This window comes from Branchiostoma floridae, chromosome 4, assembly GCF_000003815.2.
Source record: "Branchiostoma floridae strain S238N-H82 chromosome 4, Bfl_VNyyK, whole genome shotgun sequence".
NCBI lineage: Eukaryota > Metazoa > Chordata > Leptocardii > Amphioxiformes > Branchiostomatidae > Branchiostoma > Branchiostoma floridae.
This window is the reverse complement of record NC_049982.1, coordinates 24,206,353-24,230,570: the sequence shown is the minus strand read 5'-3', so window position 1 is coordinate 24,230,570 and position 24,218 is coordinate 24,206,353. Positions and strand designations below refer to the sequence as shown.

The window sequence follows — 24,218 nt, the reverse complement described above, 5'->3', positions numbered from 1 at the left end:
AACAACAAGGAATCAAATAACAAAGTGACGTGTAGCTGGCATACAAACTTAGAAGTAATCAAATAAGGTTATAAATCAACTTAAACAACCTGTCTATTGAACACAAGACTTAACTACATGAAAATAAACAAGGAATCAAATAACAGAGTGACATATGGCTGATAAACAAACTTAGAAATAATAATCAAATAAGGTTCAGCTGAAACGATCTGTCTGTTTGATGAACTTAAACACAACATCAAATAAATGACAGTTCTGAATGGTAGATAGTACTGGGTTTCCCCTGAGTAAGGTTGAACATAAAATATTTTCAGTGGTGTGTCTTGGGTCAAATGGTAAGATAGTGGTTAAAGATGACAACATATCAAGTCTTGCATCATTGTATAGAGGACAGTGTAGAAAATAATGTATAGTTGATTCGTTAGGGTGGCCACAATTACACATAGGACTATTTACACATTTATGTTGGAACAGGTGGAAATTCAACTGACCGAAGTTAAGTCTAAGTCTAGTGAGATGGATTAGCATTTGTCTTCTCTGTCATGACCAGTGGAAGAATAGCTGAACTCTAGTGACCTAAACTTTTTTGTAAATCTTCCTTTCCAATATCTTATAATACCCCAAACTTTGACACAAACATCCCACTGATTTGCAGGGGTGCCGGCCTGACAGAGCAGGAGGCCAGAGATGCCATGATACAGTTTGTGGCAGAACACTGCTGCTATGGCAAGAAACCTGCAGAGGAACATGTCATCAAGGCAATCAAGCCCTCTACTGCCTTCCATGTAGGTTCATCCTCTTCAATTAACATACATTCTCATAATTCCACCAGGTGCCACTATACCGTCACTTCAAAAAAACGTTATCATAGAGGCCTTCTCAAGATTGTTTTTAACACATAAATATCTGAATTGTATTACATTTAAGATATTTAACATTCAGTGTTCAAGAAAATCTTGGGAAGACTTCAGACTATACTAACGTTTTTTGAGGTGGCGGTATAATGACACCATGTGGAATTATGATAGTTGATGTTAACCCTAGTTACCTTTTATCCGCGTGGTAGCCTATATTCATCTCATCTAAAATCAGGGTGTCTAGGGATATCATTTAGTGGTTTCAAGCCTCAATGTTTTAAGTTAACGAGTAAAATATCACATTGAAACCACCATCCATCGACTTAATATGCCCAAATACCCTGTATATACATAGAAAGTATATAGGTCACCCCATGGATAAAGGTGAACTATTATTAACAGTTCAGAATATACCATGAACCTCTGACCAGAAGAGACCCAGGTATGTTCTGCCCAGGGGTACAATCTGGATACACAGAGCAAATGTACAGCCCTATTTGATAGGTGGAAAGTTTGTTGATTATTTCATTTGCTCGCTAGAATGGCACCTTCATTTTATGATCTTATTTTGAAGTGAAAGTATTAGATTTAATTTCTTTTTATCCAATTTCATAAAGTTTGCTGAGTATGTTTTAAAACTGATGTTATGTTTATGTTTGTTTGTTGTTTTATTTAGTACACTATGGAAAGCTTCCTTGAGAGCAGATCTACCAAATGGGTGCATGAACCATACCGAGGTTTGTCCATTCAACCTTTGGGATTTACTATAAGACATGTAATAATCACACCAGACGTCCAATTTTTCAAGTATCCTTAGGCATTTTCATATTACTTTATCGGGCTGCCACTTGGCATAACATTCACTTAAAATGTAGATGCACACCAGAGGAACTGGTTACATTTGTAATGGACTTAACTACATGTATGAATTTTATGTGTAATAGTAAGAAGGAAGGAATCATGGTGAATTCTGCTAGAACAAAGCTGATTTTCACATTGATGGAAAATTGGTGAATAAAAGTTATGCATATCTAGTGCATTTTGATTTGGTTTACCCTTCCTGAGTTTTGATGATGAAAATTTTGATAAATATTTGCAAAGTTTTTTCTATCTTTCAATGATGTGTTTTCTGAAAATCTTGAAAGTGCTTTGAACAAAATGGATCTAACATCCATTGGCATAATACCGGTCGGTTTACTGCAATTTCTCAAGCAATGCTAATTTGGCAAATGATCAACGCATCATTTTCTCCAGTTACATGTTGCTGTTACAGCTTACCTTTGCCACTTCTTCTGTGTAAATTATTTTGTCTCTTTGGTCCTGCTAAAAACATAATATCGTAATTGGAACACACCGCGGAATTGCACGGAGAACGGGCGCGTGGTTGGAAGGGGTTGCACTATACCGGTCGAACGAAACACGGCACAATTAACTGCCGCTATGTACCTTTATTCATCCTCTGTTGTTCCTTTCTTTCCTGTTAGTAGTTGCACAAAACAAAAATCTGCATGAGCATACAAAAAGTCATGAGAAAATGGGCGTATACTGACAAGAATTCTCATTTAATTTTGGTCCGTCACAACCGCTATGACGTAAAACTTTACTGCTGGCCGTAGCATTAAAAATGGCGGGAAAATGGCGGCGTACATTCCATTTGACCCATTCAGCCGTAGATGCGGGCTATTATGCAACGGTTCCTCACACTTTTACTCGAGTTGTAGGTCACCAAAAGAAATTCAAGATTGCTGTTGAATCATGCTCGTCTTGTGCCGTGAGCACATGTGATTATTATCTACAAATCTGGCGATGAACGTGACAGTGTGTTTGTCCCACGACGAGCTCGCCTGCCCCGAAAATGACCTGAAAACTTTTGGCTTTGTTGTCTTCGAATGCATTGTTATCGATGCTTTGTAAATTATGTATTGGACACCTAGATGTCTGAAGTGTGCATACCTCAGAAATAACTATTGTTGCATGTGTAGATCTCTTTAAGTTCCACTATTTTTAATCGACCGGTATAAGGCTTATGACCGGTATTATGCCAATGCATGTTATAGAAACCAAATCCTACTTTTCATTTCTGCAAAAAATATTGTAATATTGATGATATTAATACATGTATATCATTACTGTACACATAGTTGCAACAATGAATTTTTAATTCTTATTTTCAGGACAAATCATTGATGGCCCACAAAACGGGTACCCACCCGGCCCCTGGGATATCGCCTGCACTGCTGCTCAGTTTTTCAATGATGAGGTCAGGCTCATTGAAGTGCCTCACACAGCTAAAGTACAGGTAAGGAAGATAGGCGGTGAGGTTTCTTGGTAGTTTTAATGGATAGTGTTTCAGTACCATAGCTGTATAGGTCTGGTTTAATGTCAGTTTGAATGGATAGTGTTTCAGTACCTTAGCTGTATAGGTCTGATTAAATGTCAGTTTTAATGGATAGTGTTTCAGTACCTTAGCTGTATAGGTCTGGTTTAATGTCAGTTTGAATGGATATTGTTTCAGTACCTTAGCTGTATAGGTCTGGTTTAATGTCAGTTTTAATGGATAGTGTTTCAGTACCTCAGCTGTATAAGTCTGATTAAATGTCAGTTTTAATGGATAGTGTTTCAGTACCTTAGCTGTATAGGTCTGGGTTTAATGTCAGTTTTAATGGATAGTGTTTCAGTACCTTAGCTGTATAGGTCTGGTTTAATGTCAGTTTTAATGGATAGTGTTTCAGTACCTTAGCTGTATAGGTCTGGTTTAATGCCAGTTTTAATGGATAGTGATTCAGTACCATAGCTGTATAAGTCTGGTTTAATGTCAGTTTTAATGGATAGTGTTTCAGTACCTTAGCTGTATAGGTCTGGTTTAATGTCAGTTTTAATGGATAGTGTTTCAGTACCTTAGCTGTATAGGTCTGGGTTTAATGTCAGTTTTAATGGATAGTGTTTCAGTACCTTAGCTGTATAGGTCTGGTTTAATGCCAGTTTTAATGGATAGTGTTTCAGTACCTTAGCTGTATAGGTCTGGTTTAATGCCAGTTTTAATGGATAGTGTTTCAGTACCTTAGCTGTATAGGTCTGGGTTTAATGTCAGTTTTAATGGATAGTGTTTCAGTACCTTAGCTGTATAGGTCTGGTTTAATGTCAGTTTTAATGGATAGTGTTTCAGTGCCTTAACTGTATAGGTCTGGTTTAATGTCAGTTTTAATGGACAGCGTTTCAGTACCTTAGCTGTATAGGTCTGTTTTAATTTCAGTTTTAATGGATAGTATTTCAGTACCTTAGTTGTATAGGTCTGGTTTAATGTCAGTTTTAATGGATAGTGTTTCAGTACCTTAGCTGTATAGGTCTGGTTTAATGTCAGTTCTACAATTTGATATCAGAGTACAGTAGTTGGTTTCAAAGTAAGTTTTGAAAATATATTTGCATGTCCTGGTGTCTTCCATCCGTGAGTAAAATTCTTTGTTTCTGTTCAACTTTACCCAGAGTTGCCACTCTTGTTACGGCCGTGGCTTCAAGCGCTGCCCTCGATGCCATGGCAGGGGAAGGGTGAGTATTCCTTCCTGATCATCTGTGATTCCTAGTTCATGTAAAAGAACTAAGGTATGAACATGTAGAAGTGTAAGCCTCAAAGGAGCACCCAGACAAGAAAACTTGCATTTGAATCTGTCCTAAGAATGGAAAGTCTATTAATAATATTGTTTATTTGCAAAATCATTAATGTGAGTCAGACTCGTGCTAGCAATCAAATAATTACACTGCAATTGAGGGTGGACTTGCCCACAGAGCACAACATGGTGTCAGAAGTGGGATTCAAACCCACACCCACATACATCTCACATTCTCCGTATGAGTAATGATGAATTCTTTTCGTTTAAAAAAAGATGGCATAATGTTATCAATTATTTGAGAATACACCATAGAGAGGACAAACCCACAGAGCATGACATGGTGTCAGAGGTGGGATTCCAACCCACACCTGTGAACTTACATCTTACATCGTTTTCTGGGGGGGGGGGAGTTGCTGCAGAATACACCATGTTGTATTCTCTTTATGTCAAACTCACCCGAGAAAACACAAATTGCACCAGAGGGTGAGAAAACATTGGAAGACCGTTGATTCCAATGTCCAAATCTGGAGTTCAGTGGTGTACATGAAGTGCGTTGTTCTAGGAGATTTTTTGTAATCCACTTCCTTTGGGAACCCCCAGTGATGCAAGTACTAAATACATGTACCTGAGATACGGTAAAACTCTGACCGGTCCAGAACATCCTTGTTGAAGGTGTGACATAAGATATAACAACCTCTTTAGGTTCGCTGTTCCACTTGCCATGGGAGTGGACACAGGACGAGGTATGACCATCAGACAAAACAGCATCGCAGGGAGACCTGTCACTGGTGCCATGGGTCAGGACGGAGAAGGTAAGGCATCCTCCATGCAGTCTGATCTGTACTGTAGAGTTATTTGGGTCCACAACACCTAACGCTAGTTCACTTTTATCTGTGGGGTAACCTTTATCCGTTGTTTTTAAAACAGGGTATGTAGGGATATTTTGTCAACATGTGGTGGTTTCAAGCTGCATTATCCTGAAAATACTGCAACTTTAAACCAACCTCCGTTTACTTGATATCTGTAACATGCATTGGCATAATACCGGTAGTAAGACTTATACCGGTAGATTAAAAATACTGGAACTTAAAGAGATCTACACATGCAACAATAGTTATTTCTGAGCTGTGCACACTTCAGACATCTAGGTGTCCAATACATCATTTACAAAGCATCGATAACAATGCATTCGAAGACAACAAGGCCAAAAGTTTTCAGTATCTTTTTCGGGGTAGGCAGCTCGTCGTGGGACGAACACACTGTCACATTCATTGCCAAATTTATAGATCATAATTACACATGCTCACGGCACAAGACGAACATGATTCAACAACAATCTTGAATTTCTGTTGGTGACCTACAACTCATGTAAAAGTGTGAAGAACCGTTGCATAATAGCCCGGATATACGACTGAATGGGCAAAATTGAACGTACGCAGCCATTTTCCCGCCATTTTTATATCTACGCTAGCAGTGAAGTGTTACGTCATAGCGGTTGTGACGGACAGGAGTTAAATGAAAATTCTTGACAGTATACGTCCGTTTTCTCATGACATTTTGTATGCTCATGCAGGTTTATGTTTTATGCATTTACTGACAGAAAAGGAAGGAACATCAGAGGATGTATAAATGTACATAGCGGCAGTTAATTGTGCCGTGTTTCTTCCTACCGGTATTTTTTACCCCCTCCCAACCACGGGCCCGTTCGTCGTGTAATTCCGCGGCGTGTTACAATTACAATATTACGCTTTTAGCAGGACAAGAGTGGCAGAAAAGTTACACAGAAGAAGTGGCAAGGGTAAGCTATAACAGCAACATGTAACTGGAGAAAATGATGCGTTGACAATTTGTCAAATCAGTATGGCTAGAGAAATCGTCGTAAACGTACCGGTATTATGATAATAGATGTTACATACCCTGTTTTGACAAAAACGGAAATAGGTTACCCAACGGATAAAGGAGAACTAACGTTGAATGTCATGGCACAATAATATCATGATTAAAGAATTAGGCATTTTGAGTCTGAGGCTGAAATAAAAGGATGTCCTCGCTGTAGTTAAGTGACTCAATGGAAATAACAAGTGATGTCAGGCACAGTAGAAAAGTTACCACAAAAACAGAAAACTTAGAGATACTACTGCAGCTACCTTGAGGTTTACAGTTTTATTTTCAATGACTCCATCAGGGCAATTTTGCCCATTTTTGTAGCAATAAGTTTTGACCTTGACTTCATTCATTCAACATGGGCAATACAAAGAGGGCACGTAGGCAGGGAGGCTAATAGGTGTGACCTGTGACATACATAAATATAAAAGCAACAAGTTGCTATGCAAATTATTGTTTTTCATATTCCTGTACTTACATTGTGTACATGTAGGTATGATACTGTTCAGGTAAAATATTGATTTCCATAATCAGTATTAATGTTCACTGAAATTTATTAGTTTTGTTACATTTGGAATATGAAATTTGCATAATTTGATGGCAATTTATATTGTTCTAACTGCAGATGCCCTGTTTGAATGTTACAGGTGTATCAGGTGTGGAGGAGATGGCAGGGTGACATGTGGTGTGTGCCAAGGCTGCCGTGATCTGAAGTGGTACATTCAGCTTACTGTCAACTTGTAAGTCTTTTCTTTTCTTTTTGTTTGTATGTAACGTTACTACGTAACCAGTTAATCAATAATTACAAGCAGCATAAGACGAGACCGTCCAGAACCCATTTGTTTATCAGTAAGTGTTATGGGCTCTTTAACATTGCGAGATGAAATTCCTCTCAAATATGGGATCTCCACTTTATATGGAAGATGATCCTTGTCAATGCTTTAAGTGGTAAGGAGTCTATTGAGAAAATTTATGTCTGGTGCATTTCCCAAGGACAGTGCATTATCATTAACTGCTTACATACTGTAGCATATAATGTAGGGAATGTGCAAAATAATAATTGATTGTTTGATTGATTGACTTGGTGATTGATTAATTTATTGATTGACCAATTGGTTGATTTAACTTGTTTGTTTGTTTGTTCATATCTTTCCCTCTAACAGCAAGACTGTGTTTGTATCCCCCACAGTAAGAACATGGTGTCTGATCATGTGACAGAGAGGACTGACATGCCTGATGAGCTCATCAAGGATGCAGGAGGGTTGGTCATCTTCCAACAGACTCTCATCAGGGTAAGCCTCAACTTTCATACTGTTCACTCCTTCTCCCAAACTGCAGTAAAACAGGCCAGGGAATATAACACTAGTTCACCTTTATCAACGGGGTAACCTACATCTGTTGTCTTTAAAAACATTGACATCAAGTCAAATTGGTTTAGAATTGCAAATTTTTCAAAAATATTGCAGTTTGAAACCACCGTCCGTTAACTTGATATCTCTTAAGATACCAGGTTTTTAGAAAGGACAAACATAGGTTACTCCACAGATAAAGGTGATCTCTGGTCAGATTATACCCCGTATTCTGTCTTAGCAGATGTGCTTATAGTGTTATAACACCTGGCCAGTGACCAAATGAACCACCGAGTGAGGAAAGCAAATAAGCAAATTCATAAGGTAGTCCACTGGCCACTAAATGTTGTGTTGTATAGACACTGACAGAAAAGTGGGTCATTAACATCAGCCTCATATAGTAAATTCAAACTGACTGATATTGTTAAAAAGATTAAATCCCATCATTATTTCAAGTGCTGATGTTTGCCAGTCATCAAGTTGCATGTGACTGTCTGTAGGTGTGGCCGATCACTCACTTCACCGACCAGGACGTGAATGCCAACTCCCAGAGCCTGGTGCAGTACCACACCTCCACCTACGAGAGGGCTGGGAGGATCTTACAACAGGTACTAGTCTTACTTAGGTTCAGTTGTGTTTCATTGCTTAGTGAATAGTAATAGCTATCAAGTGTCAACTCTCATAATTCTGCCAGTGGTATTGTAGTATTAGATATTTAGTACTGTTACAATTGTTAAAAGGCCTTCTGAAAAATTCATTTTGTTTAACAGCAAATCATTCTTCAATCGGTGACTCTTAAAACACGTACAATGTACTTCCAAATATTTTTGGTCTGCTTAGTACTAATTGATCACGAAGAGGCCCTTAAGTCTCATGAGATCACAAGACTTAAGGCCTGAGACTTTCGTGGATTATAGGGCCTAGTTTTGTGATCTGGCAAGACTAGGCCATTCCGTGATCAAGGTGTACTTTGCAGACAGGGAAAATTTGGAGGTACGTGTTTTACGTGTTTTCTGATTTTCAATCATATGTTTGTTTTTCCAGCGCCACACCCTGAGGAACGTCCCCGTGTTTGAGATAGACTACAACTGGCAGGAGGTCAACACTCGCTACTGGGTGTACGGGAACGAGCACCGCGTCCACGCGCCCGATTACCCGCATCAGTGCTGCTGGGGCTGTGTCATCCTGTAATCTGGAGGGTGCACAGGAAAGGGACTTTGTTTACACGGTGAAACTGGGAACAACTTGATCCCGTTGAGACGTGGAAACAAACTTACTTTGAATCTTAACTGAATCTCTGTTATTCACTGAATTACTCACTGGCACTATCTAGTTTATTATCTATTTTTGTTATTAACTCATTAATCATAAATGAGATACCTCAGTTGCACTGTTACTACATGTAAATAGGTTGCTTGTTGGAATGCATATTGGTATGCATATATGTCATCATTAATCAAACCACTTTGTGGCATTACATACATTTGTACCTGACTTGGATTTGTGCTGAAGAATATAAGCTGCATACCTGGGTAGATTGAAAATGAATTCCACTTCAGAGACCTATGTACATGTAAATATTTGTATCATTGGAAATGAGTTCATTTCCAGTTTGTGCCAATTTGGTTTTGTGACACTTCTCAGAAGATATCTTAGCCAGTTCTTTTGACATGACATCGTGTCAAAATACAATTAATGTAGTCACTTAGTTAACTGTTATGCAGTCTAGGATATGTATAAAATGCATACAAACCGTACACATACACTGTCTCACTGTTGAAGTATACGTGTGTTACAGATTTTCTACCTTTTTTTCACAAAAGACCTGGCCATCTCTCTCTATAATGTAGTACTTTATAATCATGTTTTTTGCAAGCAAATGCATTGTACATGTACTGTATGATGATGTAAATATGAGTCAGACTTGCTTCAAAATGCATTCTTTCTATATGACAGTAACGTTACTCAGATGTCAGAGTTTTATATTTCTGTGTGTTTGATTTTACAAGTTTGTGACTTATTGATAATACTTGTCTTAAGCCAGTATCTCACTGGACTGTGGTACACTGACAGCCTAAAATGCTGCGTTAACCTTAGATTTATGTTAACCTTGACTTTATAATGGGAATGTCATGCAAATCGTACAGGTATGGCTAGAAATACAACAGAACACACAAAGCATAAAAAGATTTGTTTTGAATAAAATTTGTTCTGTGAAATCGATTGGTGACCACAGCGAGGTTGCCAAAGTGCCACACCACAATACAGTACAGTAAACTAACGTTACATTTCCTTGTGTCATTTAGCAGGCTTTAAATGAATTAAATTGAATTGACTAACACAATATTTGAACAATTGTCTTCAATTCCACAATTACCACGCCAAACAAACCCTATGTTTGAAGTGCAGTGACAAACTCACTGTAAACAATCATACTGTGCTTTCAGATATAACGTTAAGCAGTGGCATTTTTAAAATCCATCTCTTAAATACAGATAACGTTATGTAACGTTATAACATACATAGGTTCTATTGTTTATACATACATGAAAGAAATCAATCTTTTATGAGGATGAAATAAAGACTTTTGAATGAATACTAACACATGCCAGACCAAACTTTTTTTTTATGTCGAGCTATTATGAGAGTTTATGTTATCCCATAGAGGCTTTCCTTGGTACTGCCCCGATTTTCCCCAGTAGCAGCATGTTGTTGGTGACAGTTTGGAGCACCTGTTTGAAGAAAAAAACACACAATAGGGTCATGGTAAGATTTTTTCAGCAGCCCAGCACTGCCACATCAATTGAGAGGTTGTTAATTTCTGCTGACAATGTTCAGATATCCACTTATACAAACGTACAGACACGTCCTACACTATACTTCCATTTTTCATCGATGTAACAATGCTACATGAAACGAAAGCTAAAAACAACGCCACCAACCTATTGTATAAAGGACGAAGTTGACAGTAAAGAATCTCCATTAGCCTCCAAAAACAGACAACTTTTCAAGCGCCCGTGCCGTTGCAATAATACGGCCAGTGTTGGAATTGTTCACTTTTTATAGGCGAGGAATTTCGCCCAGCGGAAGGGCTTCCCAAAAAAATACGTGACGTATTGTCGGCCTGTTACCGTCTATATTTAACACCTGGCTCTCTGTGACGTATACGGGTCGCCATAGTAACGTGTCTTGTTTGATCTCTGAACCGTATCCACGCCTAGGGTGCTATATCGCGTTACAAACGAATATTCTCAAATTAGGCTCAGGACAATTTCTTTACGTTCTTATTGTTTTCTTGCCTTTTATATAATATTTTTCGCTTCCGAAAGCTGTCCGGTCTGGCCCCGGGTTGAGAATTGGGAGAAAATCCTTCTACGCCCCATATCAAATACGTTTCATTTAACGTCCTTGTCCCCATGGCCAGGTGAACGCCCCCAATTATTCCTGTGATGTGGAACGCCCCCCCCCCCAGATTTCAGTTGACTCCCGAAATTCACCAACACTCCCGAAATTTCCGATGACTCTTAGACCTCGATCCTCGCATCGCAAATACAACTGCAGACTGATGTCTTTAATACCTGTATTATTAATTAATTAATTGAAAGACCTTTATTGTACATTCATGCCTCGATGGGCTAGGTACAGGTCACTGATAACAGACATAACAGACATATGCAGGGACAACAAGGTATTTATAAGCAGCAAAACCAGAACGACGGTACACGCGGGCAGTATAGTACTAGTTATCTGTGTCAAGGCAAGGAGGCTTTATTCAAATAGAATACTAGTATCTGGGTCAAAGCTTGAAAAGAATACTCGTATAAACTGAGTGAAGATGCCCCCCCCCCCCCTGAACGCACCTAGATTTTCTTATGAAGTGAAATGAGGTTAATTATGGCTTACAGCGTTCCACAAATTTGCAGCGTTCCACACAAATTTCGGATTCCATTCTACCTCGGTGACCACCTTTCGCTTTTCAACTGACCCACGACTTCCGGTCATTTGGCCTACTGCCCACAGCTACTGTCCACCCAGGCAAAAATACCGACATGCAGTGGAGCGGGTAACTTGCGGTGATTGCCTTGAACATTTTGAAACAGTCTCCTATGGTCTTACACTCTATCTTGTTTCAAGTTGTGTCGTGATCTAGTAGACCTCCGCTACGGAACCGCAATTTCAAATCTCGGGCAACCAACCATACATGTAGTATCAGTGTGACACTGTCGCAAAACGGGAGAATCTAAGGATCTTTAAAGATCTAAAGATTAACATATATATATATATATATATATATAGCTTTCTCAGGCATGATAATACACTACAAAAACATTTTAAAATCAAACTCATTTTATTCTGTTGGCAGAAGGGATTCGTCATACAAAGTATTCACTTAACAGACAAATTTTGCAACAATACAAAAAAATAACTTTAACTTCATGACAACAACACAAACAATATTGCTGTTATAAAGTTTATCTCAAAGTAGTATTATTTTTACCCGACTTATACTATATAACAGTACTACAGAAACATAAAGTTCAATGGCAAATTGTAAATTAAAAACTTCATTAGCATAGACTAATTACTGCCACTTTCATTAATAAACTTTTTCGAGCTGTATCTAGTTACGAAAGGTGCAATGTGCACTACATTTCATTCTCGCAAGTGAGAATCTAACCTTTAATTTGTTCAGCCATTTCTATTCTCAAGCTCAAATCTAACATTTGTTCGGCAATTCATTCTTATAAACTCGACTTCCACATTAAATTTTGTTCAGCAAGCAAGAAACACTGTACTGCCTGCGACATTGTTTAGATGTAGCTGCCCCTGCATATAATTGCAACAATATAATATATTATATTTGAAAAATATATAATATGTATTTTGTACAAAATAAATAGCTGTGTAAAATATACATATGTATGAGCACATATCGCTTCTGTTGATATATCTATTACCTCTGCACAATAAGTTATAAACAATATGCAATATATCTAACAATACTTAATTGCACGGTGTACCTGTTTGGCTATTGAAAACAATAGATAAATTTAGAATCATTCTAATCTGAAATAACTTTATCAAACACCCACACAAATACAATCTTTACACGATAATACTAGTATTCGATAAATGGCAAAACTAACATTTAAGGACTGGTGCGTATCTGTTTAACATCTTTAATGTCAGGTATAACCTGTACATGAACCTCCAAAGAAGTTCAACAACAAACACTTAGCGTGTACTAAGCGAGGAGTGAGGTTGAAAATGTCAGAAGTTTACCCTCCCTAATATAGAGAAGCAAACTCTTACAACATATCATAGTCTTCAACCTCCCCCAAATACGATTTCATTAACCGCCCGCACCTAGTGAGGCAGTTGGTTTAGTCTGACTGACTGTTCTTCCCCTTCTTTGAGCGTTTCCTCCTGCCTCCTTCCCCACTACTCTTGTTCGTCATGCTGTTGAGTGTCGAGATGACGTCATGTTGGAGGAGATTCTCTAGGTCCTGCAGTACCCACCAGCTGTGCTGGAGGGCGCTCTCCCCTGCTCCGGCCGTGTCCCGACGTTCGCGGCCGACGTGGTGCCTGATCTTCCCAAGCAAGATCGAGGAGCTTGCCGTGGCCTCTTGTGTATCTCGCCGAGTCCTACTTGGAGCCTGCAGATAGAGAACAAAATGAAATGACACAATTAGCAATAGGAAAAACGGAAGCTGTGCTGCAGTACCAAGATCAGTCGACGTTGTGCTTGCAACAACTGCCAATATAACAAAGATGTACACAATCCATACATTGTTTAATTACTACATGCGCACAAACAGGCAAGGTAAACAATGCCAATTGATGTATAAACTTACCGTCTGTCTGGTAGACTCGACTTGTGTTATGTACTGTTCGACCAGGATGTCCACGTGTGCGTTGGGCACACATCTCTTAATTTTTTCCGTCTACAAAGAGAAATGACAAACGAATTTATGAATTAAATGAACATTTCCCTTTGTTACAATTTGACCTATGAATGACTATGTTAAGCTAGTTTACTTTCAAAATAATATTTAATACAAAGAAATAATGTTTAAAGTAATGATAGAAATGTGCTACACTCACCAACTCAGATGCGTCCTTGTGGATTTCCTTCAAATATTCCTTGAGGATGGGAAGATCTTCCATCACGCCTTTCAGTACGAGCAACTTGTCCTCCTCCTCAAGATGACGTACATTCTCAATGACGTCATCCTCCAGCCTGTCCAGCTCACTGTTGAGTACCCCCAGTTCCGCCATGTAAATTTGAAACTTCGCTATATCCTGTAGACAGCAAGAATTATTATTGTACTTTATATAATACTTAATACAATTGTATACATACACTTGAATGAAAGCATAGTTGTTGATGTACAGAACAAGAACAAGAACAAGAAATAAAAACGGCTTCAAAAAACCATCCTCCGTAGTGACCGCAGGCTCAGTACATTCGCTTGCTAACCACGGACGATTTTGATTTGTCATGTCCCTTTAAAAAAGTTACTAATTACTAGAGTTCCACGACCTCATACCTCCGCCAATGTACGAACCTAGACTGTGCTTTCCTATCGATTTGAAATTTAGTTACACAGGGTTTAAGGTTAAAGGTTTTTAGAACACGAGACTTGAACTTAATCAACTTACAAAAGAGAGTGACCCAATCAAAGTGGTCTAACAGAGGTGGTATGTTACACCTTAACGACGGTTGTGATACAAACAAATAAACACCAAACATTTCCAAGAGGCGATTTAAGTACACTTACGTCGAGACCCAAGTCTGGCAACTTCAGTCCTTTAAGTCTCAGTCCCGAGAAGCTCGGACCGTCTTCGAAAAGTAGATCTCCAACTTTCAGTAACAAACTATCCGGGTTGGTCCTGTCCTCACGTGAAACATGTTCCTCCACCTGTAATTTAGAATAAAACAACATCATTTAGACTCAGTTACGTTTGGAACCGCATCCTTCCTCCAATGCCACAAAGTGGTATCGAGTATTAGTGCCCATTTTGGCCCTGAAGAAGGAAAAGTTACTAAGAGTTCAGTCACGTTCATATTTATCTAGTTTGTGTTACAAGAATTTTTCGTTTTGCTGCCGGGTGTTTTACAATGGAACAGTACAGAAGATTCTCACCTTTTCGGACGTAGTGGTCACTTTCCTCAAGGCGGTATTGACTCTGTCGTGTATTTTGGAGAATTTGCGGTAATTGTTCTTCATATTTCTTTCCGAACACCCTTTTTCTCGTCTTCCGGCTGTGCAAAGACTGAAGACACACATCCCCAAAATTGTAACGAAGACGATTTTCTCTAGTAGCAGCATGTCGTTGTTGACAGTTTGTAGGCCCTGTTAAAAAGACACAATTGGATCATGGTGAGATCTTTTACTTAAAAAAAAGTAGCCCAGCAACACAAAGTCAAAACGTTTCGTTGATACCACAAACTAGGAGACCCCAAAAGTTCCTAAACCTTCGTCTTCCCAACCTCTACTGCCATCCCAAATAGCATTGTTATCCATCCAGAGATTATTAAGTTCTGTTGACTACAAACATCCACAAATACAAACGCATAGACACACCCAACACAATACCTCCATTTTCTATGGAGGTAGTAGAATAAACGCATTGACACATTACTACCTGAAACGAAAACTAGATACAACGCAACTAACCTATTATTGGACTAAGGACTAAGTTAACAGCAACGAATCTACAAGCCTCCACAAACAGACGAATTTTCAGGCGCCCGTGCCGTTGGTGTACGGCCAGTGTTGGAACTTTGCTCTTTTTATAGGCGAGATACTTCGCCCACGGGAAGGGCTTCCCCGAAAAGTGACGTATTGTCTGACTGTTACTGTCTATATTTAGCACGTTCAATAACACCTGTCTGTCTATGACGTACAAAGCGCGCCGTGGTAACAGCAGGTGTGTTTGTTTGATCTTTGAGCCGTATCCGCGCCTAGCCTACTATCGCGTTACGCTACAACTTCACTGGCGTTGACACAGTAGAACAGTATTGTATCTCTTCCTAGAAATGTTTTTTTTTTTTGGTATTCTAAAGTAAGAAGGTTGCCAAGGACTGGCGTAGATAAACAGCAACATAACATTAACTTTGAAGTAGGAAGTGCAGTGCCTCGTTACGTCCGTATGAGTTGAAAATTGGCATTTTGGGCTTAGGAAAGTTTGCGAAGGGAAAGTTATCCATTACTTTATCTAACCGGTAAAACATCAAATTCGGCTCCAAAGTTCTGTGGCTCCAAAATAAGTTTTCCAATGCGAATATATGGGAAGAATCAGTGCCCGGAAGTACAGACACGTTGTTGGAAACACCCACAGGTGCACCACTCCCACTCCCAGATATGATAATGAGGAGTCCAGAAATATCTATCTGTACCTCACTGTTATATTGTCATGCAGCGAGATTTTTATCACCCGATCCTGGCACGGACACACACTGGCACACACACAAACACCGACCACACCCCACCTCTGTCACCCCCAACTTAAGTCCCGTCACCCGGAAACCACGACACAGGGTCGACATATGCATGATCACGCACGGTTGTCTGAACACGGAAAGGGATTGAGACTCAATTTGGTACAAAGTCAAAGTTGTTCATGAATTTGTAGCAGGGGACCTATTCCATGTAGATCTTTGGATTGGCAGTACAGTGTGGGCCGAAACAGTATCCGGGGCCAACCCTGTCCGTGGATACTAGTAGTGTTTTGTCAATCGAAATATGTTGGAAACTGTTGGGGCTGTGTTAAGTGAGACTGACTGTGTAGCATTGCTGAGCAGAAACACGACTTTTTTCGTTCCCTATGTTTTTGTTACTTACATTCAAAAGATTTATTCCAATTTCAAAGTGAATAGATTGTTATCCGATCACGGTTTTTCATAAATACACCATATTTTAACCAAATGAACCTCTTGATTTGAACATAATAATGTTACTCTTCTCTAGTGTGTAAATACCAGTGTAGTTTATTCTCAATTATTATGCCAAGTGGTATGTTCAATAAAGATTACGATATTTCAAGTACTCTAGTCTGTACCGCACCAAAAAGAGGGTATACTCTTTTGCTTTTTTTACGTCTTTAATGGCGTACTTGTTTGGCTTTCTATTTTTAGTTTTTTCTTGCTCGCCAGCAGAAAAGTAGAATAGAAAATACGTCAAAACAAGACGGATCATAACTACTTCGAGAGTACCCAAAAATGGCGCCCAATTGAGTTGTGACATTCATAGCCGACATGAAAATCGTGTCTTAACACAGTCTCACAACACAGCCTAGTCCAAATTTGTACCGAATAGTGTTGTCCGAACCACGCGCTGTGTTGAGAAACCTTGGCAAAATGTCGTGTTTTCGAGTGCAAGGAAACAATTGGCTGTAATATCTAATTGGAGATTTCCTGACATATGCCTATTTGTAGCAGATAAATGAAAGAAAATCAATCGAACAAATTTTGTGCTGCATATATATGATTAGAAGGATAGCTCAGGTTTTGGTCGGTAGTGGAAGCCGCGATTTTTTTCGTCTAAACTAAAACAAGTGCAAGCTGCTAGCTATAGGGGGGCCACACTTACACTGCTTCTTTCTTACATAACGTTAAACAGTTATTTGCCACCAAAAATATCATGTCCAGGACAGAAGATACAAGAACCTGGGTTTCTGCTGAAGTGATGTCATGAGCCAAATATCATCACAAACCAAACAGAGGGTCTTGGTTACGCTGAATAAAAATGTCCGAAACCTCAAACACACATGTAGACAATATATACATTGAGTTTTCATGGTGGTAAAAATCTCGGAAACTATTAGTCCCATGACCGAAACCTCTGCTCGGAGAATAACAAACATGCCGTCGGAAAAGACCTTGTGAATCAACAGTTCTATCTCTGACACACTTGGCCCGAGGCGTTACACCGGTGAACGCTATTCAAAGCCAGACTATAACTATAATAAGACTATACCATGAGTCACAATGGCACGATATCCCTTTCGTTATGACGCACTATCGACATAGACCAAATAAGGCAACATAACGGTCGAAACCGAAGGATTGGAGCTCTAATTCAACTGTGCCTTGATATTGACGTCAAAACGAAAATAAAACCATTTTTCTTAGCATTCTTACCAATATGAGGTTAGACACAGCTTGTTTTGGGCGTCTTTTTAGACGATTTGGGATTTTGTCCTTCAACGAAACTTGGAACTTGGAAAAGAACACCTGACAGAGGAGAGAGCCCGACAAAAGGGTGGAAAAAGACGTTAAAAACAAACCAAAGCTGAAGCACTTTGAGTCCGTGTAGAATAACTTATCACAGGCGTGTAACGCCTCAGTGCTGTGCAACATTACGTAGTACAATACAAGCAGTACAATACCTTGGCGGTTGGCTGGTGGTCTGGGTGGGATCGCTGTAAATCTCAGCAAAACACTCTGCCTCACACTTGTACGGATTTGATACCATTTGCTGCACATGTGTGCCATTATATATGCTCCCATGTGTCCCCCAAAATAACGTTCTTACGACATTTTCGTAGGATTTCCTTCGGTTCGGAGAAGGGACATCCCCCGCGTTCAGGTGTGCCGGCACTTCCGGGCTGACGTCAATAACAAATCGCTACCGGCCATATTTGACCTCTGGCCCCGCCTGATTGTAGCATTAGACATTCCAGATTCATCCATTGTTGCTAAGTATGTAGAATTCCAACATTTTAAAGAGTTATTTTGTATTTTAGCTGATTCTTCCTTTCTTCTTCTTCTTCTTGTATGGGTCGGATACAAATACATTGTACCTTTATTGCACAATAATTGGACAATGTACAAAGTATACGTATGGTATCTACTGGTGCACAATAACCACAGTTTCACTCAAACCTACCTAATACAAGAGTGTGTAGTATGGGATGAGAGTGGACTTTTTCAATCAATGGAGGAATTTCTTAAGTATTAGACATTCTTTAACACATCTTCATTTTTTCTTTACGTTCTTTGTGTTTTGTTGCCTTTCGCTTCCTAAAGCTACCCGGCCTGGCCTCGGGTTACATCATTATAGCGATAATCGATACACATCGGACCGCCTTACCCTCGTACAAGCTGCTTTATACTACAAATGATGTTTAGATATCTCCTATTCTATCTAGACCACAGTATGTATATATATATATATCTCAATATATCCGCTGTTCTAGGAAAATCTTTCAATTATACCTAACGGTTCCAATGTGTAATCATAACATTTCTCACATATCAAGGATTCCATTCTAACCTGCTGACCACCTTCGCCTTTCAACTGACCCACGACTTCCGGTCATTTGGCCTACTGCCCACAGCTACCTCGCCCTAAGTCCACCCGGGCAAAAATACCACGAGTTACTTAGCTTCTACCAGGCTTAATTGATACTATATATGAATATGGTCAATGTAGTTTACACAGCGGGTATATAGGTCCGATAAGGGTCTTTATTCAATGATACAGTCAAACCTCTAAGGAGGAACAATATAGGGGGTGAAAGTATCATGGAAATCCCTTAAATCATCTTTCACATTGATCTAAACTATTCCTGCACATTGTGAGCACATGTCTAATATGACCATGTGACCCCTTAGGAGTTTCACCACAAACACCAGTCAGGTTTCTATTGTCGTCTTGTTTTGTCAGACACGAAAAAAAGACTTTCGCTTTTGATTTCAAGTTTTCATAGGGCTATATATGGCCATCGGTCAAAATTGGCAAGGTTTTTTTAGGTCTCCAGGAGCTTTTGTACAAGGTGACACGTGTCAAGGCTTTTTCTCTCCAGACGCTGTATTACAAGATACACCAAAAAGTAGTTACTCAAGCAACTGGATATGGTTTTGGAAACGGTCAGACGTTTCAACTGGAATCCACCAGTTTTTGTCAGTGACACTGAAGTGAGTTGAAAGAAACAGGTCTTTTATACTCTTAACTATGAATAAAGACAATTTCAGATGTCCAATAGGAAGCGTTGTAAGAAAATTCAGACTGAAGACAATTTGCTGTATTATAAGTTGTTTTCCATGGCGAACTTAGCTGCTGAATTGCATAGACGTAGTTGGGTCTGATCGCTATAGTTGCCAAAGGAATGTACACAAAGTATGATTACAAAGCAAACAAATTACATGTAACGTTACATTTGTGTGTGCTGGAAGATTAAACCACCGTGGGTTGGATTTCGTGTCGTTGCGATAATATTCAGTCATTTCACTCCTGTCAAACACGAGCAATGCTCGGATTCTCGACGTTCTGTCTATCGTCGGGTGAGTTTTACCTCCATGAAATGTCGTGGAGGTTATATTTTCACGTGGAGGTTATTTTTTCTGTCTGTCTGTCAACAAGATAACTCAAGAACGGCCAAGTGGATTGGTTTCATACTTAGTGTGTAGGTGGGGTGTGATGAAAGCTGGAAACGAATAGATTTGGGGGCCCCTAGCGGCTTCCCTTGGTACTGCAGCGCAACTTTCGGCTTTGCTATCTCGTGTTCTGAACATGCTATGGTCACCATTTTTGAGTGTTGGATAACTCTTGTGCTGTATACTTGTGACATGTGTACGTTAGTCAATGATGAACACCACCATGCATAAATTATGTACATGTGTAAGGCATTTGCATAAAATCAACAAAAGCTCTTAATATTTCATGGAGGTATGAGGTCGCCGAACTCTAGTTAGAGATATGTCGATATTCGCAGGTCATCCAGCTCAACCGCCGGTTGAATACAATACTCAGAGTAGGGGGAGGTACTTCTATGCAACAAATGCAGTTTTAGATTAAATACTTCCCTAGAAATATGAAGTTTAACACGGTCGATCTGAATGACTTCCAGTACTCCACCTGTACTCCAAGTAGAGGTGGGGTGGGGGTATTGTGACCTTTTTATCATATACTCCGTTTTCTGACCGCACTCCCCACCAACGGACAGAAAACGGAGTATATGATAAAAAAAGGTCACAATATTCCCCACCAGCCTCTGCTTGGGGAGGATACTAGTTCTTACACACTCTTCAAGCAGAAGTTAGGCTTCGAAGAAAGAAAACCTGACTAAATAAAATACCTTAAAATGAAATTTAAAAAAAAACAGCCAGAGCCTAACCTCTGTTTGGAGAGTGTACTTGTAGACATTGCAGACAAAAGGTATCTAAATCCCCTCTCAAAGATGGCAGTTTTAACAATTCAGCATTTGAAAATAAGTGAGACTCGTAAGTATACTCTGATTGTTTTGAGATTTAAAATATGTATCCAAGCTCTTAATTGAAGAGAGCGACAATACCCTGCCATGACTGACTGACTGATCCAAGCTCTTATAGAAACATAAGTACATGATACGTGGGTTATATGATTTTTAAAGTGGGAATGTAGTTTTGTTTTTGTCTGTAAACGTGGAGGGATTTTGATGCGTTTTAGTGGCTTCTCTTGTAATCGTTAAAGAGAATTCCGGAAAGGGATTGAATACGATCGTCTTTCCCCACTTTAGAGGTGCAGTTTTTTTTGGATATCCGTTCGCCCACTTGTACCTCGTGTATGACGTCATTTATATGCCCCACGACGATCGTGAGAATCCATTGGGCCGGACACAATTCGGCTGGACAGGTACGGGGCAGTTCAACAAAATAACACTGGTAGCTCACAAGTCTTTCTCAGAAAAAAATCTTCTATATACACACACAGAGGTCTATCGTGTGCACATAGACTTCGTAAGTACAACAAAACCCTAATGTTATCTTGGCGTAATAAATCAGAAAACTCTTAGTGATAATTCTAGTGAGTGAGTGAGTGAGTGAGTGAGTGAGTGAGTGAGTGAGTGAATTTATTTGAGTGAGTGAGTGTTTGGGTGAGTGAGTGAGTGTTTAAGTGAGTGTTTAAGTGAGTGAGTGAGTGGGTGGGTGGGTTGGTTCGTTGGTTGGGTGGGTGAGTGAGTGAATGAGTGGGTGAGTGAGTCATGAACCATGAACCATACGCAATCAATCAAACTGGAGTAAATAAAAAACATGAAAGATTAAAGGATAGAATATGAACTGAAGTGAACACTGAACACCTGGATATCAGAATTGTGAATATCTCAGGGATTACTTATGTCTTAAGGTCTTAAGAGATTTTTGGTACTATAATATATATCAACGCAGGTGTGGCATTTCCAGAAATATTTAAAGGCAATACAACCGCCTGTACTTAAGACCAATACAAAGCCGCGTTTATCTATTTGAACGGCGTGTGACACAGACTTATCCGCTGCATTACGTTTTAACAAAAGTAAACCAGTAAGGTAGGGTGGGACTAAAGTTAAAGGTGGTTTCTGGAGCGTGTCTGGGTTCGTCCATAACTCGTTGTCTCTGCATACATGTATGTCTGTTATCAGTGACCTGTACCTAGCCCGCCGAGGCATGAATGTACAATAAAGATATTTCAATCAATCATAACTTGTGGCGCTTATATAATCAACTGTCAATAAACTTTACTCACAAGATCTAGCTGTCTTGTAACAGCTATTAAAGGATGTGCGGTATAAAGTATACACGTGTTTTGAAAGTATCGATGGTATTAAAGTTTCTAACAAGCAACGTCACTCTGGATAACCTAGGCTAGTGTCACACGCACTGAGCCTCAGTGAGACTGAGTAGCCAACCTTTACATGTGTATGCACAGACCCTGGCCTCTCGCTGGAGATACTAGTATAGACACTGTAGACGCTATATTGTAGACCATATATGTGTAGTAAGGCGCTGTTGCAGACCATACATGTGTAGTAATAGGTTTAGTACCAAGCGGGTACCTTGGACAATGTTGTACAAGATGAAATACTAATTATGCAAAAAAGGAGCAAATTTGCATAATTAATGACAACATTCAATCATAGCAGTTTTTTCTATGTATCTCTTGTCCTGGACGTGATATGACGTGAAATTTCCGTGGTAGATAGCTTTCAGTGTCATGACAAAGTGGAGCGAGTTTCAGCCCCCTAACATTTAATTTAGGAACTGCAGAGGCGTTTTTGTCAAGACATTCCAAAGAGGATAACTGCAGAAAGGATTGACGGATTGGCATCATATTAGGCATGCGGGTACCTTAGGCAAAGATGTTCATAATGATATACATGTTATGCAAATGAGGACTTAATTTGCATAATTAATGAGGAAATTGTATAATTCCATTGTTTTCAATAACTGGACTTCAATAAATGTAACACATGTTAATTATGATAGGTGGAATATAAGCAGATACTAAATATGGTAATGAGGAAATTATTTGCATAATTTATGTAAAAATTGCAAAACCACTTTATGATTAATAATGGAATTTTATAATTGTGACATGTGTACGTTTGTCAATGATGAACAACACCATGCATAAATTATGTTAAATGTCTTAGTCATTTGCATGAAATTTACAAAAGCTCTAAATTTTCATGGAGGTATGAGGTCGCCGAACTCTAGTTCAATGATACAGTCAAACCTCTAAGGAGGAACAATATAGAGGGTGAAAGTATTCTGGAAATCCCTTAAATCATCTTTCACATTGATCTAAACTATTCCTGCACATTGTGAGCACATGTCTAATATGACCATGTGACCCCTTAGGAGTTTCACTACATACGCCAGTCAGGTTTCTATTGTCGTCTTGTTTTGTCAGACACGAAAAAAGACTTTCGCTTTTGATTTCAAGTTTTCATAGGGCTATATATGACCATCGGTCAAAATTGGCAAGGTTTCTTTAAGTCTCCAGGAGTTTTTGTACAAGGTGACATTGTCAAGGCTTTTTCTCTCCGGACACTGTATTACAAGATACACCAAAAACTAGTTACTCAAGTAACTGGATATGGTTTTGGAAACGGTCAGACGTTTCAACTGGAATCCACCAGTTATCGTCAGTGACACTGAAGTGATCTGGAAGAAACAGGTCTTTTATACTCTAACTATGAATGAAGACAATTTCAGGTGTCCAATAGGAAACGTTGTAAGACAATTCAGACTGAAGACAATTTGCTGTATTATAAGTTGTTTTCCATGGCGAACTTAGCTGCTGAATTGCATAGACGTAGTTGGGTCTGATCGCTATAGTTGCCAAAGGAATGTACACAAAGTATGATTACAAAGCAAACAAATTACATGTAACGTTATATTTGTGTGTGCTGGAAGATTACACCACCGTGGGTTGGATTTCGTGTCGTTGCGATAATATTCAGTCATTTGACTCCTGTCAAACACGAGCAATGCTCGGATGCTCGACGTTCTGTCTATCGTCGGGTGATTTTTACCTCCATGAAATGTCATGGAGGTTATATTTTTACTAGCGTTTGTCTGTCTGTATTTCGACAAGATAACTCAAGAACGGCCGAGCGGATTGGTTTCATACTTGGTGTGTAGGTGGGGTGTGCTGAAAACGAATAGATTTGGGGGACCCTAGCGGCTTCCCTTGGTACTGCAGCGCAACTTTCGGTTTTGCTATCTCGTGTTCTGAACATGCTATGGTCACCATTTTTGAGTGTTGGAT

The 24,218-nt window shown here is 39.3% G+C and overlaps 2 protein-coding genes across 3 annotated transcripts; one reads left to right on the top strand and one right to left on the bottom strand.

Annotated features, from left to right (window-relative positions):
* Positions 1 to 654: 654 nt before the first annotated feature.
* Positions 655 to 8,990, top strand: LOC118414584 (protein SSUH2 homolog). Its single transcript, XM_035818731.1, has 9 exons — positions 655 to 785; positions 1,534 to 1,594; positions 3,032 to 3,156; positions 4,341 to 4,403; positions 5,168 to 5,277; positions 6,997 to 7,089; positions 7,539 to 7,641; positions 8,199 to 8,306; positions 8,743 to 8,990. The coding sequence occupies exons 1-9, from the start codon at positions 693 to 695 to the stop codon at positions 8,887 to 8,889; spliced, it is 903 nt and encodes a 300-aa protein (XP_035674624.1). The 5' UTR covers positions 655 to 692; the 3' UTR covers positions 8,890 to 8,990.
* Positions 8,991 to 12,027: 3,037 nt separating this feature from the next.
* LOC118414585 lies at positions 12,028 to 18,377 on the bottom strand. 2 transcript variants are annotated; one of them, XM_035818732.1, is made up of 6 exons: positions 18,094 to 18,377; positions 14,847 to 15,056; positions 14,481 to 14,621; positions 13,804 to 14,001; positions 13,554 to 13,643; positions 12,028 to 13,355 (listed from the first exon to the last, which is right to left on the bottom strand). In XM_035818732.1, the coding sequence occupies exons 2-6, from the start codon at positions 15,030 to 15,032 to the stop codon at positions 13,083 to 13,085; spliced, it is 888 nt and encodes a 295-aa protein (XP_035674625.1). In that variant the 5' UTR covers positions 15,033 to 15,056; positions 18,094 to 18,377; the 3' UTR covers positions 12,028 to 13,082. The 2 variants fall into 2 exon arrangements, with proteins under 2 accessions (XP_035674625.1, XP_035674626.1); XM_035818733.1 differs by lacking the exon at positions 18,094 to 18,377 and adding an exon at positions 15,381 to 16,314.
* Between the last annotated feature and the right edge of the window lie 5,841 nt (positions 18,378 to 24,218).

What these genes read in the sequence shown, in the direction of transcription:
- LOC118414584 (XM_035818731.1), top strand. Translation starts at nt 693, where the DNA reads ATGATACAGTTTGTGGCAGAACACTGCTGCTATGGCAAGAAACCTGCA. An exon ending in GATGCCATGGCAGGGGAAGG is followed by an intron (nt 4,404 to 5,167) that starts GTGAGTATTCCT and finishes CAACCTCTTTAG; the next exon opens with GTTCGCTGTTCCACTTGCCA. An exon ending in CATGGGTCAGGACGGAGAAG is followed by an intron (nt 5,278 to 6,996) that starts GTAAGGCATCCT and finishes TGAATGTTACAG; the next exon opens with GTGTATCAGGTGTGGAGGAG.
- LOC118414585 (XM_035818732.1), bottom strand. Translation starts at nt 15,032, where the DNA reads ATGCTGCTACTAGAGAAAATCGTCTTCGTTACAATTTTGGGGATGTGT. An exon ending in TGACCACTACGTCCGAAAAG is followed by an intron (nt 14,622 to 14,846) that starts GTGAGAATCTTC and finishes TCTAAATTACAG; the next exon opens with GTGGAGGAACATGTTTCACG. An exon ending in ACAAGGACGCATCTGAGTTG is followed by an intron (nt 13,644 to 13,803) that starts GTGAGTGTAGCA and finishes TTCTCTTTGTAG; the next exon opens with ACGGAAAAAATTAAGAGATG.